Genomic DNA, 16,138 nt, shown 5'->3' with positions numbered 1-16,138 from the left:
ACGTTTTAGGCTTATTATACTTGGCCTGATTTTTTTGTATAAGATGCAGCAAAAATAGTCAATATATTAGCTCTCTTTTCTGTTTTCTATTTTTTTTACATAGGCTATCTTATCCACAAACTGACTTTGCTGGAAATTTTTTATAAAGAATCTAAGGATAGAATCTTTAAAATTCTCAAGCCCAGTCAATGTTTTATCTGTGTCGTTAGATAGCTATATGAATTGGGTTACTTTCTCTTTTTTCAAGTTTCTAAGAAAACCTGCTATTCCTGGGCCTTTCAGAAAGTAAAATTATTTACTTTCTACAGCTCAGGGCTCTGCAAAAAAAAAGTCACATACCAGTTTTTCTAAGAGGCTTTATCAGCTCTACAGGTTAGATGCATTTTACGAAGTAAATCTGAAAATATGTCATTCAAGTTAAAGCCTTGGTAAAATGACCATTGTCTCCAATTGTGCCCTGTTATGGAACAAAGTAGATTTTTATTGAACCTATGCAAATAACTATTTTAATATAAGAATACTCACAGTTTCCAAATTTTGGAGAATTTATGTAAGAGAAGAAGAAATTATGTTTCTATTTTTTCCTCAATAGAGTATAATATACTCAATAGTTAAAAACCATGAATAGCTTACAGGACAAAGTTTTCTTGATTCTGAAAAACAAAACATAAGTATTCAGCAAATGCTTTAAAGAATAAGCCATAAAAATTATTTCAGTCTCCTGTTGGTTCAGTTCATGGAATTAAGTCCTGTCCTGCTTAATATTAGATTAACAATCATCATAAATGCATCAGGTCTCAATGAGAGTCATGGAAGTTTTTCTCCCTATACCAATGGCACAATTTATAAAATTGTCACAATCGTATATTTAAGAGTACTCCTCAAAATTCTATGGATTATTAAAAGCCACCTGATATAGAATCAAAGTAAAACAACAATTGTGGATGACTGAAGTTTTAGAACAGCCATGGTTAAACACAGAATTGAGGAGAAAATTTGCTTATTTCTGTGATAAAAAATTGTACATAATAATCATAATTACTACTGATAAAGTATACTAAGACATATCAAAATCACTTAAATATCATAAAATGTGGGAACATATGCTCTTTAATTTACACAAATATATTATAACTATATAGTCCACATTTTTATAAATATAGCCCAAAGTTAAACACCATTTCAAATTCAACATTGCTTCCTGTACAATTTAGTTATACCAAATAAGCTAAATACATTCCTTTTCATCTTCAGGGAAACTAATATCAAAAAAGAATAATGAGGTCAAATGACAGAATTCAAAATTTTATTTTGTGAAGTTTGTCAAATACCAAAAGTTTAAAGCACTTGATATTACACAATGGGATTACAGATTATTGTAAAGTAAGTTACTTATTTAGCCAAGTGACAACTCAGTGATTTTGAAAAAAACTTTTATTTTTGAAAGAGAAGAGTTAATTTTCTAAATAGTAACCCCTTATAAGAACAGCACAAAAAAAGTTAAAACTGTCTCTCTCAATTCTGAAAAATAAATCTATTAAATTATAATTACTTTTAGTAAAAAATATAATTTCCATAGATCTTTTATAAACTTTAAAAAATTTTTAAAATCAAAAAGTGGATTAATTCTTCAAGAATCCCTTGTCAATCTGACATAAAAGCCCAGATCTCAGCCTTGCATTAGTGTGCATTTAATATTAATGTTCAATTGATGAAGAAACTCTCAAGTAATTTTATCTGTTGAAATTAGCTCTTATAATTCTACAAAGTCACTTCCTCTGTAGTAGTCCCTGGGCTTGGAGTGGCTGAGTAGTTTTAATTACTGGCCTTGTGTCTTAAGGGTGTGATTAATTTTTATTGTCATTTTCTTTCAGATCTGTAGATGGGGCTTTAATTGCTGTCAGTGTTTAAGATTTAGTGGGACTTGGTGTCCTTCTGATTTTTTTATTTTATTTATTTATTTTTCTGAAATGGAGTTTCACTCTGTCACCCAAGCTGGAGTACAGTGGCATGCTCTTGGCTCACTGCAACCTCCATCTCCTGGGTTCAAGCAATTCTCCCTGCCTCAGGCTCCCATACAACTAGGATTACAGGCGCTCACCACCACACCAAGCTGATTTCTGTATTTTTTAGTAAACATGGGGTTTTGCCATATTGGCCGGGCTGGTCTCTAACTCCTGACCTCAGGAGATCCACCAGTCTCTGCCTCCCAAAGTGTTGTGTGTCGTTTTTAGACCTAGCAGTCAAACCTCACTAATGTAGCAGTGCGAGGCCTTTAAAAATAATGCAGATAGTTACATGAATGTAATACCATTAATTTATATATTGCTAAAATCTCAGTATTCCTAAGTAGTTGAAAAACTTAACAGTTACATAGGAATTATTTCAATAAAATATAAAATTTGTTTTAAAACAGTTACCAAATGTCAAAGAAAAAAAACTAAAAAACAAAAAACAAAACTTTTGCAGTGTGACTGTTTTCCCCTGTGAGGAACTCCATGTAGATAACCTGCAAGTCAACTCTAATGAAAAAAGTATTTGAATTCATTAGACATAGGAAGAACATGTATCGAATTACAAGTGAAGATTTTTATTTCATAGAAAAATTAAACATTTAAAGAAAAGCCAAGAGTGCAGAATATTATAATGAAATCAAGCATTTTATTTAGAACTTTAAGATAAAAGATTTTTAGCATCAGGCAATAATAGCAGTTAGAAGCTTACAACTAAAAAATTCCTGATCGGGAGCAAGATGGCTGAAGAGGAACAGCTCCAGCTTCCAGGTCCCAGCGCGAGCAACACAGAAGACAGGTGATTTCTGCATTTTCAACTGAGGTACCGGGTTCATCTCACTGGGTTGTGCCGGACAATCGGTGCTGGTCAGCTGGTGCAGCCCAACCAGCAGGAGCTGAAGCACTGGGAGGCATCGCCTTATCTGGGAAACACAAGGGGGAAGAGAATCCCTTTTCCTAGATAAGGGAAACTAAGTTTCACACAACACCTGAAAAATCAGGTAACTCCCACCCTAATACTGTGCTTTACCAAGGGTCTTAGCAAATGGCACACCAGGAGATTATATCCCACACCTGGCCGGGAGGGCCCCATGCCCAGGGAGCCTCCCTCATTGCTAGCACAGCAGTCTGAGATCTAACTGCAAGGCAGCAGCGAGGCTGGGGGAGGGGTGCCCTCCATTGCTGAGACTTAAGTAGGTAAACAAAGCCTCTGGGAAGCTTGAACTGGGTGGAGCCCACCGAAGCTCAAGGAGGCCTGCCTCTCTCTGTAGACTCCATCTCTGGGGACAGGGCATAGCTAAACAAAAAGCAGCAGAAACCTCTGCAGATGTTAATGACTCTGTCTGACAGCTTTGAAGAGAGCAGTGGATCTCCCAGCATGGAGGTTGAGATCTGAGAACGGACTGACTGCCTGCTCAAGTGGGTCCCTGACCTCTGAGTAGCCTAACTGGGAGACATCCACCACTAGGTGCAGATCGACACCTCACACCTCACACGGCAGAGTACACCCCGAGACGAAGCTTCCAGAGCAAGAATCAGACAGCAGTACTCGCTGTTCAGCAATATTCTATTTTCTGCAGCCTCCGCTGCTATTACCCAGGCAAACAGCGTCTGGAGTGGATCTCAAGCAATCTGCAACAGACCTACAGCTGAGGGTCCTGACTGTTAGAAGGAAAACTAACAAACAGAAAGGACACCCACACCAAAACCCCATCAGTATGTCACCAGCATCAAAGACCAAAGGCAGATAAAACCACAAAGATGGGGAAAAAGCAGTGCAGAAAAGCTGGAAATTCAAAAAATCAGAGCGCATCTCCCCCTCCAAAGGAACGCAGCTCATCACCAGCAATGGAACAAAGCTGAACAGAGAATGACTTTGACAAGTTGAGAGGAGGCTTCAGTCAATCAGACTTCTCAGAGCTAAAGGAGGAACTATGTAACCAGTGAAAAGAAACTAAAAACCTTGAAAAAAGAATGGATGAATGGATAACTAGAATAATCAATGCAGATAAGACCTTAAAAGAACTGATAGAGATGAAAACCATAATATGAGAACTACGTGACAAATGCACAAGCTTCAGTAACCAGCTCCATCAACTAGAAGAAAGAGTATCAGCGATTGAAGATCAAATGAATGAAGTGAAGCGAGAAGAGAAGTCTAGAGAAAAAAAGGAAAAAGAAATGAACAAAGCCTCCAAGAAATATGGGATTGTGTGAAAAGACCAAATCTACGTTTGTTGAAATGAAACGAAAATTTCATTTTCACTGCGCTTCCTGACTCGTAAGTCTTTAACTCTTTTTTATTTCTTTCATTTAAGTTTTTCTTCTCTGTCTTTACTATTTCAAATGATCTTTCTTTGAGTTTACTGTTTTCTTTATTACTTGATCTAGTCTATTGTCTCAGCTCCAAATCTCCTTAAGCTGATAAGCAACTTCAGCAAAGTCTCAGGATACAAAATCAATGTGCAAAAATTACAAGCATTCTTATACACCAGTAACAGGCAAAGAGAGCCAAATCAAGAATGAACTCCCATTCACAATAGCTTCAAAGAGAATAAAATACCTAGGAATCCAACTTACAAGGGATGTGAAGGACCTCTTCAAGGAGAACTGCAAACCACTGCTCAGTGAAATAAAAGAGGACACAAACAGGCCGGGCGCGGTGGCTCAAGCCTGTAATCCCAGCACTTTGGGAGGCCGAGACGGGTGGATCACGAGGTCAGGAGATCGAGACCATCCTGGCCTACACGGTGAAACCCCGTCTCTACTAAAAAATACAAAAAACTAGCCGGGCGAGATGGCGGGTGCCTGTAGTCCTAGCTACTTGGGAGGCTGAGGCAGGAGAATGGCGTAAACCCGGGAGGTGGAGCTTGCAGTGAGCCGAGATTGTGCCACTGCACTCCAGCCTGGGCAACAGAGCGAGACTCCGTCTCAAAAAAAAAAAAAAAAAAAAGAGGACACAAACAAATGGAAGAACATACTATGCTCATGGATAGGAAGAATCAATATCGTGAAAATGGCCATACTGCCTGAGGTAATTTATAGATTAAATGCCATCCCCATTAAGCTACCAATGACCTTCTTCACAGAATTGGAAAAAACTGCTTTAAAGTTCATACGGAACCAAAAAAGACCCTGCATTGCCAAGAAAATCCTAAGCCAAAAGAACAAAGCTGGAGGCATCATGCTACCTGACTTCAAACTACACTACAAGGCTACAGTAACCAAAACAGCAGGGTACTGGTACCAAAACAGAGATATAGACCAATGGAACACAACAGAACCCTCAGAAATAATACCACACATCTACAGTCATCTGATCTTTGACAAACCTGAGAAAAACAAGAAATGGGGAAAGGATTCCCTATTTAATAAATGGTGCTGGGAAAATTGGCTAGCTATAAGAACTGCTCATTTTTAATTTAACTGTTTTCTTTTAATCAGGTGTATGCTTCCTTACATACCCAATATAAAATTCATTTACCAAGTTAACATAAAACCATTTTACAAATATGTGATTTGGAACTGTATTCTCCAAGTCTGTAGTTGTCTTTTCACTGCTTTATCAGTGTCTGTGGCAGAAAAATGTTCATATACACACACATATATATATATGTATATACACGTTTATGTGTGTGTGTGCATGTGTGTATAAACTTGGATAAATTTTATTTTTTCATAGATTATACTTCTGGTAATATTCTAAAACTAATTACAAAACCAACCCTAACAAAAAAACTTGTGTCTGTAATCTCCGGCCACAATCACAGCATAATTCTTTAAATTTCACCTACTCTATGGGAGGATTATTAACTTAAGATGTTTGGAATATTCTCCATGAAAAATGTCTTTTTTCAACTTTTTAAAAGTTTAATTCTCTGTTAATATCAATGTTGGTTCATTAACATTTATTTTTTACTATGGAGAAAATTTGATGCTACATTATTCATTGGATCACTTGGATTCTGGAAGGGGAACATCACACACCGGGGCCTATTATGGGGAGGGGGGCCGGGGGAAGGATGGCATTGGGAGTTGTACCTAATGTAAATGATGAGTTGATGGGTGCTGACGAGTTGATGGGTGCAGCACACCAACATGGCACAAGTATACATATGTAACAAACCTGCACGTTGTACACATGTATCCTAGAACTTGAAGTATAATAATAATAAAAAAAGAAGCTTACAACTGTTAGAAGTTAACTCTGTTAGAAGCTAACTGCTGTAAGAAAAAAAAAATATATTAAAGGAGCTGATGAAAAACTTGAGATCCTCTCCAGCCTTCTCAAAAGGAAAAAAATAAAAATAGCAAGATGCAATAGAGGTTAAACTTTTGGGTTAAAATTTAAAATATCTTATAATTGTGTTGAGTAAATCAACATTTTATGACAATTTTGTCTTTCTACCCAATCTTCAGTGTATTAGTATATTTTTATATAAAAGCCAGTTATCTATAAAGACTATTATAAATACTTCCCCTTTAATTACGGTCAACTTGATAATAGGAAGTTATTTTTAATAAATTACCTCTTTATAAACCTTTTGACTACACAAATGGTTTGTGGCATACTTGAACATATTGTTTTATTCTAAACATCACTCTTCCTTAAATAAAGTCATTTTTATTTCAGGATAAAAGTTATCATACAAGATCTTTCTCACATAATATTTTTTAACTTTCCTTACCGAAAATACTTCTCTATGTCTGCAACTTCCTTTAAATCTCTCTTATTTACTGGTTATGTTTATGATGTTTTATAAGAAATCTTTAAATTAAATAAGTTATTTTTGTAAGAACAAATTTAAAAAAAAAATAAGTTTATATAGTAGATATTTTTAAAACAATTAGTAATGACTTAAACATTTAGTCAGTATCTATTATTTAAACTTTACATTTTTAAATTGTAGAATAAGTTTATTTAAAAGGTTTACTTTATTACATTTACCTAATTTATTTTAAAATAGTTTACCTAGATTATTTACGAAAGCTATAATACTCACACTTTAAAGTCTTTTCCTTGTTAACCATGTTATAACCCATGAATTTCATGTATTTGCCTAAGTAAAAATCTTATGTTTAATTAAATGATTGTTTTTCTAATAACTATTTACCTGTTTTTTATTAAAACAACAATATTAAACATATTATTTGCCAAATAACAAAAATCATTCTGGTTTTAACTAGGTTTATAATTTTATAATCTTTATAAAAAATTTGCACACCATATAATATCTAGCTCTGATTTTAAAAAGAAAACCACTTGATCAATTAATATAAACAATAAGGTAAGCTGATAATTCTGAAAATATCTGTAATTTTGCTTTAACAATGATTTTAAAGCCAACTCATTTATTAAATATTAATTTATGTCACAGGTACTTAAAATGCATTTAGGGCTTATTTACTTAAAAATAGTTACTTATTTTAAAGGCAGTTTTGTACCTTGTAGCCACAAACGCATAACAACATATATATACATACATATTAACATATACATACCAGCACACATTCACACTAATATGAAGATACTAGAGCTTTTACTTCAAAACTCCAGCTATGGAATATTAATAAAAACTCAGCAGTTGTTTTTAAAAAGGGGCAAGACGTAAACAGTGGTTGTTAATTTGAAACCAGTAGAAATGCCCTGTAAACTGGAAAACAAAATATTTTAAAGCAAAAAACATATCCTCGTCTTTCTTTATAAACTTCAGAAAAATTTCATTATACTCTCTTACTATTCTAATGTTTAGAAACCTTAATTCACAGTGAGAAACCTCGGATTACTTAATATGACATGGCTTTGAGATTTTAAATTACTGAAGATAATTATGAGATTATATTTACCAAATTAATATTTGTAAAGCAATGTAAAATTTAAAGCTGACTCTAATAAAAGATGCATATTTTCTTTACAAAGTTTCATTAAACAGACTTCACTTGATTGGTGGTCTTTGAAACCCAGCTTGATTAGATTATTGGCCTTAGAGTGGAGCCATGTAAGAAAAAGGGACGAGAAAGTATGCAGTTTTTGGTGCATTAACTGCAATTGTTTATGCAAATGTGCAAAGAAATGAGTAGCCTTCTATAGTAATGACCATTTCCTGTAAACTGTCCTCAGCCACTCCTAACATAGCTTTCAAAGCCACCCTAACATCGCAACTTTCACTCACTTGTGCACACACCAAGAATAAATCCTCTCACAATACTATGTAATTCTGGCAGCCTCCAAAGCTAAAAACATTACATAATACAAGAAAGCAGAGTTTTATACCTGAGAAGAATCTGCCAATGATTGAATCCACAAAGGAAGCAGGAAAACTCCCAACAGGTTAGTGTCCAGATCCAAAAGGAACCCTCATCATCCTCCTTGCCCCAACCCAGGGACCTGATGTGGAGCTGCCTCCTAAGGGAGCAGTGTTGTCCTCAGTGCCTCCAGCCACCCCTCCCCCCACCATCGTGTCCTCAGTGTTCCCTGGTGTTCTGAGCCCCCCCTTCCCTGGTGACCTAAGCTCCCCCTGGTGTCCTGAGAGCCCCCTGCTGTCCTGAACACACCCTGGTGTTCTGAGTCCCCTGGTGTCCTGAGCATCTCCCGGTTTTCTGAGATTCCCCTGGTTTCCTGATTGCCCCCTGTAGCTCTTATGCACAAGCACTCCCTGGTATCCTGAGCACCTCCTGGAGGTCGTGAGAATCCCCTGGTGACCTGAGCCCTCCCTGGTGGTTTGGAGAGCCCCCAGATGTCCTGAGTGCCCCCAATGTCCTGAGCACCCCCTGGTGTGCTGAGTGCCCCCTGGTGGTTCTGAGTGTCTTCTGATGTCTTGCGTGCTCCCTGGTGATTTGGAGCGCCCCCTGGTGTCCGGGGTGCCCCCTGGTGGTTTTGAGTGCCCCCTGCTGTCCCGAGCACCCCCTGGTGCTCTGGGTACACCTTGGTGGTTTTGTTGTTGTTGTTGTTGTTGTTGTTGTTGTTGTTGAGACGGAGTGTCACTGTGTCACCCAGGCTGGAGTGCAGTGGCCGGATCTCAGCTCACTGCAAGCTCCGCCTCCCGGGTTTACGCCATTCTCCTGCCTCAGCCTCCCGAGTAGCTGGGACTACAGGTGCCCGCCACCTCGCCCGGCTAGTTTTTTGTATTTTTAGTAGAGACGGGGTTTCACCGTGTTAGCCAGGATGGTCTCGATCTCCTGACCTCGTGATCCGCCCGTCTCGGCCTCCCAAAGTGCTGGGATTACAGGCTTGAGCCACCGCGCCCGGCCCCTTGGTGGTTTTGAGTGCCCCCTGCTGTCCTGAGCACCCCCTGGTGATTCTAAGCACCCCCTGGTGTCCTGAGCGTCCCCTGGTGGTTTTGAGTGTCCCCTGGTGTTCTGAGCGCCCCCTGGTGGTTCTGAGCACCCCATGGTGTCCTGAGCGCTCCTTGGTTTCCTGAGCACCCCCTGGTAATGCTGAGCAGCATCTACCATGCTGTCCCCTCCTGTTTCCCTGCAGGGAGGTTTGGGTCTGCTCTCACGCAGATGTTTCCTGTGCCCCTCACAGTAATACAGGGACTTTTCCTGAGCTCTGAGATTAATTTTTTTTTATATACTTTATGTTCTAGGGTACATGTGCAGAATGTGCAGGTTTGTTACATACGTTTACGTGTGCCATGTTGGTGTGCTGCACCCATTAACTCGTCATTTACATTAGGTATATTTTCTAATGCTATCCCTCCCCCTTCCCCCCACCCCACAATGGGCCCCAGCGTGTGATGTTCCCCTTCCTGTGTCTGAGTGATCTCATTGTTCAATTCCCACCTATGAGTGAGAACATGCAGTGTATGATTTTCTGTTCTTGCAATAGTTTGCTGAGAATGACGGTTTCCAGCCACATCCATGTCCCTACAAAGGACATGAACTCATCCTTTTTTATGGCTGTATAGTATTCCACGGTGTATATGTGCTACATTTTCTTAATCCTGTCTGTCATTGATGGACATTTGGGTTGGTTCCAAGTCTTTGCTATTGGGAATAGTGCCGCAATAAACGTACGTGTGCATGTGTCTCTATAGCAGCATGATTTATAATCCTTTGGGTATATAACCAGTAATGGGATGGCTGGGTCAAATGGTATTTCCAGTTCTAGATCCTTGAGGAATTGCCACACTGTCTTCCACAATGGTTTAACTAGTTTACAGTCCCACCAACAGTGTAAAAGCATTCCTCTTTCTCCACTTCCTCTCCAGCACCTGTTATTTCCAGACTTTTTAATGATTGCCATTCTAACTTGTGTGAAATGGTATCTCAGTCTGGTTTTGATTTGCATTTCTCTGATGGCTTGTGATGATGACCATTTTTTCAGGTGTCTTTTGGCTGCATAAATGTCTTCGTTTGAGTAGTGTCTGTTCATAGCCTTTGCCCACTTTTTGATGGGTTTGTATTTTTCTTGTAAATTTGTTTGAGTTCTTTGTAGGTTCTGGATATCAGTCCTTTGTCAGATGAGTAGATTGCAAAAGTTTTCTCCCATTCTGTATGTTGCCTTGTTCACTCTGATGGTAGTTTCTTTTGCTGTGCAGAAGCTCTTTAGTTTAATTAGATCCCATTTGTCAATTTTGGCTTTTGTTGCGATTGCTTTTGATGTTTTAGATATGAAGTCTTTGCCCATGCGTATGTCCTGTATGGTATTGCCTAGGTTTTCTTCTAGGGTTTTTATGGTTTTAGGTCTAACATTTAAGTCTCTAATGCATCTTGAATTAATTTTCATATAAGGAGTAAGGAAAGGATCCAGTTTCAGCTTTCTACTTATGGCTAGCCAATTTTCCCAGCACCATTTATTAAATAGGGTATCCTTTCCCCATTTCTTGTTTCTCTCAGGTTTGTCAAAGATCAGATGGTTGTAGATGTGTGGTATTATTTCTGAGGGTTCTGTTCTGTTCCATTGGTCTATATCTCTGTTTTGGTACCAGTACCCTGCTGTTTTGGTTACTGTAGCCTTGTAGTATAGTTTGAAGTCAGGTAGCGTGATGCCTCCAGCTTTGTTCTTTTGACTTAGGATTGTCTTGGCAATGTGGGCTCTTTTTTGGTTCCATATGAACTTTAAAGCAGTTTTTTCCAATTCTATGCAGAAAGTCATTGGTAGCTTGATGCGAATGGCATTGAATCTATAAATTACCTTGGACAATATGGCCATTTTCAAGATATTGATTCTTCCTATCCATGAGCATGGTATGTTCTTCCATTTGTTTGTGTCCTCTTTCATTTCACTGAGCAGTGGTTTCTAGTTCTCCTTGAGGAGGTCCTTTTACATTGCTTATTATAGATAATGGAAGAGGAGAGAGAAAAATTAAAGAGAAAACTATTGACCAATAGTCAGGTGTTTTATACACAAAGGAGATTTTCACTTCTTCTGGAAACTCCATTAAATTAAATAAAATAGGGAACTTTAAGACACTTTTCCACATTCTAGATGCATGTCTAATACAGATTTAGATTTAAATGCACAGAGATAACGCAGAAAATGGAAATTCAGCAACAGATCAGTTTGCCAAATAGGCAGATTTAAACTAGTTTGTAATTTTACCTAAATACTCAAAGAATAAATCCCAGATTCAAATAACAAATGATACAATTTCAATGTTTAATGACTGGTTGAGAGAAGCTTGAACTAACAATATTTTGATGAATCATATCTCAATAATAAAACTTTGTCCAGTGGTCCAAATTTTCAAGGGGCTGCTTGAGTAAATAGTTTCTACCTCCCCTACCTGTGATTTCTGGCAGAATCTATCATCCTCTAAAACCCAGGAACCATTAAGAACAGAGACAGAAGTTTGAATACTATGAAGTTTTGAGAGACCCAAATTACTGCCTGGACTGCTTGATGAGGATGATCTCTATAAGCCTCGTCTTTGAAGAGTGTATGGTGGCTTTTGTTATAATGAACAGGTAGCATCAAAGACAGTCAAGGAAAATGAAGGAGGAGGGGAACATGGTCCAGACAGAAGAACAATATAAAGATCTAGAAACTGATATCAATGAAAACGAAGCATATGGATTACCTGGAAGAAAATTTAAAGTAAATGTTAGAAACATGTTCAATGAGCTAGTGGCATCATGCAAGAACAATGTGAGAATTTTAATAGAGATAAAACATTTAAAAGATGACTAAACAAAAATATTGATGTTGAAGAATACAATAAGTTAGACAAAATTTTTAAGAGGATTTTAGACCAGACTAGATCAAGTCATAAAAGAAACAGTAAACTCAAAGAAAGATCATCTGAAATAGTAGAGACAGAGAAGAAAAACTCAAAGGAAAGATATAAAAAAGAGTTAAAGACTTATGTGTCAGGAAGCACAATGAAAATGAAATTTTATGCATTGAGGAGTTATGCAAAGATAAGACAGAAGGGGTAGTGAAGGAAGAGGGTGAGAGACAGAGAGAGAGACAGAGAGAGAGACAGAGAGAGAGACAGAGCAAGAGAGGCAGAAGGGTTTTTAAAGAAGTAATAGCTTAGAAACTTTCTAAATCTGGAGGAGCAAATATTCGTCCACATCCATGAACTTCTATACATTTTAAATAAGGTAAACCAAATGAGAAAAATCAAAGATAGTTTGAAACCACATTGCTAAAGGAAAGGTTTTTGAAAACGGAAAGTAAAAGAGCAGATTTAGCAGATTTCTCAGCAGAAGATTTTCAGTTCCGAACGGAGAGGAATTATGTTAGATAATGTATGGTTTATTGATAGAGATTATTTCTGAGAAATGTATTTCTAGTCAATGTCCTCATTGTGCAAGCATCATAGGGAGAACTTACGCAAACCTACAAGGAATATCCTACTACACACAGACTATGTGGAATAGCACAATGTTTCCAGACAACTAACCTGTACAGGGTGCTACTGCACCAAACACCGCAGGGAACTGAAACGTTGTGGTAAGTATCTCTCTATCCAAACACATGTAAATATGGAACATCCTTAGTGAAAATATGGTATTACAATGTTTTGTGGCCACAAACATATATGTGGTCTATTATTGACTGAAACATTGTTAGCTGGCCCATGACTGTATTCCAATTGCTGAAAAACAAAGAAAACTCTGCCAACCAAGAAACTTTACCATGTAAATCTTTTTGTAAAATAAAGGATAGGTAAGACCTTTCCCAGAGAAGCAAAAACTAAAGGAATTCTTCAACACTGGGCCTGCCTTAAACAACAAAGGGTCTCAACTAGGACTGTAGAATAATGACATAGCTGCATCAGCTCCATTCTGGCCTCTGCTGTGTGACAGTTTTGTGTGAATTTTCTTTCTGCTCTCTCAGGACTTTTTTTCTCTCTCATCTTCTAACTCCACTCTCCTTTTAATTCTCCATTTGTTGAAAAGATTCATATTTAGCTAAGAACATTAAAAACTTCGGAAAAAAATTTCATCTTAAACTCAACAAATTTAATTACCTGTCTTCATGGATGGCCATCTGTTCTTCTCTTGTTTTCCTATGGTATGTGGCCCTTGTTTCTACTTCAGTCCAGTCCTTAATTCCATATGCACGAGGCATCCAACCATCACACACCCAGGACCATCTTGGAGGAAGGTACCCTACCATCTGCCTCATCTGCCTTCAGGTGTACAGTGGCCATTCCTTCAGCTGTTGTATGTGCTTTAGGGCTTTCCATTTAAAAGTGTATTTCACTATCCCCCAAATAAAGTTCCTGAACCTTAAAAAGTGTTGTGGTGTTGGGGGCATTGACAGCCAAATTTCATTGAAAGTCTCTTCTGCCCTTGGTAATAAAGGAAGACTGGGAAGAAGGGAACAAAACTCAGACCTCATGTAACTCCTCATTTAGCAATAGATTCACTGCAAATTTAGAAAGTTGAAGACATAGAGTGATGTTGGTGTTGTTTTCTGTGGTATGCTAAGGAGACAGCAGAAGATGGTCAGTCATTAGTCTCCATCCAGCTGGTACCCATTGTCCATTAGTTAGGTCGTCAGAAAAGATAAAAGACAACTTTTGTGACAAAGCCCCAAGGGCTTCATTAAAACACTTTGCCCAGAAATTGGTCAACAGGGACATGACAAGTTTTTGTACCACAGCTACTATTTTTTGCCTACTTTATGTAGAAATCTGAGAGATGGGACCAGCCTCAGGGGGCTGATTCTCCATCCAGGGGACAGCGCTAACAGAGTTATGAGTTATGTGGTATTAGTCTGTCTGGGTCTTCATAAGAAGACAACATGGAGTGGGAGGCTTAAACAACAAATACTGATTTTCTTACAATTCTGAAGTCTAAATGTTGAAGATCAAGGTGCTGGCAGGGTTGGTTCTTGGTGCAGCTTCTTCCTGGCATGCACTGAGGCACCTTCTAATACACTGCGTCTCCACATGGCCTCTTCTCTGCGTGCACGTGAAAAGTGAGAGGTCTCTGGTGTCTCTTCCTCTTCTTATAAAGACAGCACGTCTATTGCATTAGGTTCTCACACTTCTGACCACATTTAACCTTAATTGTATCATTAAAATTCCAATATAGATCCATTGAATTTAAGATTTCAGCATATGAATTTCAAAGAGGGCACAATTCGATTGATGACACAAACGAAGAGATGGTGAGAATTATTAGAATATACATATTTTTTAATCACTAAGGAATAATGGGCCATGCAGGAACTTGTAGAAAAGTTCCTAGTAATTGGTGAAACTTCAGTTGTAAGAGGAAAATGTGCCTTCCTCATTTCTTTTCTGGCAGGAGAATGTGAGGAAGCAGAACCACAGATATCAAAGAAAGAGGAGCCCTGGGGACAGCTGAGGTGCTGGCGAGGAGGGAGAGCACTGAGCAGATGAGGAAGCCCCGCCCTCCCTGCACCTGCTCCTGACCCGGCCTCCTGCTCTGTGGTCCCCGCGCGCCCCCTGCTGGTCCTGAGCGGCACCTGCGCCCGCCCCCTCCGCCTCCCTGCAGGGAGGTTTGTGTCTGGGCTCACACTCACCTCCCCTCACTGTGTCTCTCGTACAGTAATACACGGCCGTGTCCGCGGCGGTCACAGAGCTCAGCTTCAGGGAGAACTGGTTCTTGGACGTGTCTATTGAAATGGTGACTCGACTCTTGAGGGACGGGTTGTAGTTTGTGCTCCCACCACTACCATAGATACGCCCAATCCACTCCAGCCCCTTCCCTGGGGGCTGGCGGATCCAGCTCCAGTCATAACCACTGCTGATGGAGCCACCAGAGACAGCGCAGGTGAGGGACAGGGTCTCCGAAGGCTTCACCACTCCTGGTCCGGACTCCTGCAGCTGCACCTGGGACAGGACCCCTGTGAACAGAGAGACCCACAGTGAGCCCTGGGATCAGAGACAGCCTCCCATATCGTCATATCTGCATCCCCGAGACACTCACATCTGGGACCTGCCACCAGGAGGAGGAAGAACCACAGGTGCTTCATGTTCTTGCACAGGATGTCCATGACTCTCAGAGAATATTTCCTGTGTGAACAGGACCCTGAATTTAAGGAAATGTGTGGTGGTTTCCTGGGGGTGCCTAAGTGAGGATTTGCATGTGGGTGGTGCCTTTGTATGGAGCAGTGAAAAGGGATGAGGGAGGCCCCGGTCTTTCGGGCTCGCCCTGAGAGGAGGATGCTGGCCGTGCCCTCTGAGAACTCAGGTCTCTTCCTCGGGCCTCCCCTCACCAAGCCCAGTGTCCTCTTCTTCCAGGTAGGGAGATGTGCTGAAGGAGCTGGTCTGGGAGATGAGTGTGATCATGGATCGAGGACAGATTTTGGAATAGGTTCAATGCTGTTCTACCCGTGAAGATTTACATGAAACCAACCAAACATCCAGGTTATCTAAATTGTCAAATCTCCATTCAAAACATTAGGGCAGCAGCTAAATATATTCATCACAGTGAATTTATATAAATGTACACCCATGCAATGTTTATTGTAATTCAGAATATCCATCATGGTTAGAGGGAATATATCTGTCCCAGAGAGTGCGTCATAAAAAAAAAAAAAAATATCTGAGACCCTCCTTTTTGTGACCATTTGAAGTTTGGGATTTTGTCTGCAGTCTCAGGAGAAGGTGGTGGGACATATCTCGAATCGTCTCAATGTGTGATGCTGAGAATGTAGCCTGACCTTTATACAGGTCTGTGTGAATAGATGTAGATTG

General features: G+C 39.3%; 1 gene segment (V, D, J or C); it reads right to left on the bottom strand.

The window, feature by feature from the left end:
• Positions 1-14,752: 14,752 nt before the first annotated feature.
• Positions 14,753-15,490, bottom strand: LOC115897455. The segment is given in 2 exon segments: positions 14,753-15,285; positions 15,369-15,490. Coding segments are annotated over 2 exon segments (600 nt in total).
• Positions 15,491-16,138: the final 648 nt, after the last annotated feature.

The sequence above is a fragment of the Rhinopithecus roxellana genome, chromosome 5 (genome assembly GCF_007565055.1).
Source record: "Rhinopithecus roxellana isolate Shanxi Qingling chromosome 5, ASM756505v1, whole genome shotgun sequence".
Lineage (NCBI taxonomy): Eukaryota > Metazoa > Chordata > Mammalia > Primates > Cercopithecidae > Rhinopithecus > Rhinopithecus roxellana.
Note: the sequence above shows the minus strand (reverse complement) of the source record. Positions and strands in the feature narration are given on the sequence as shown.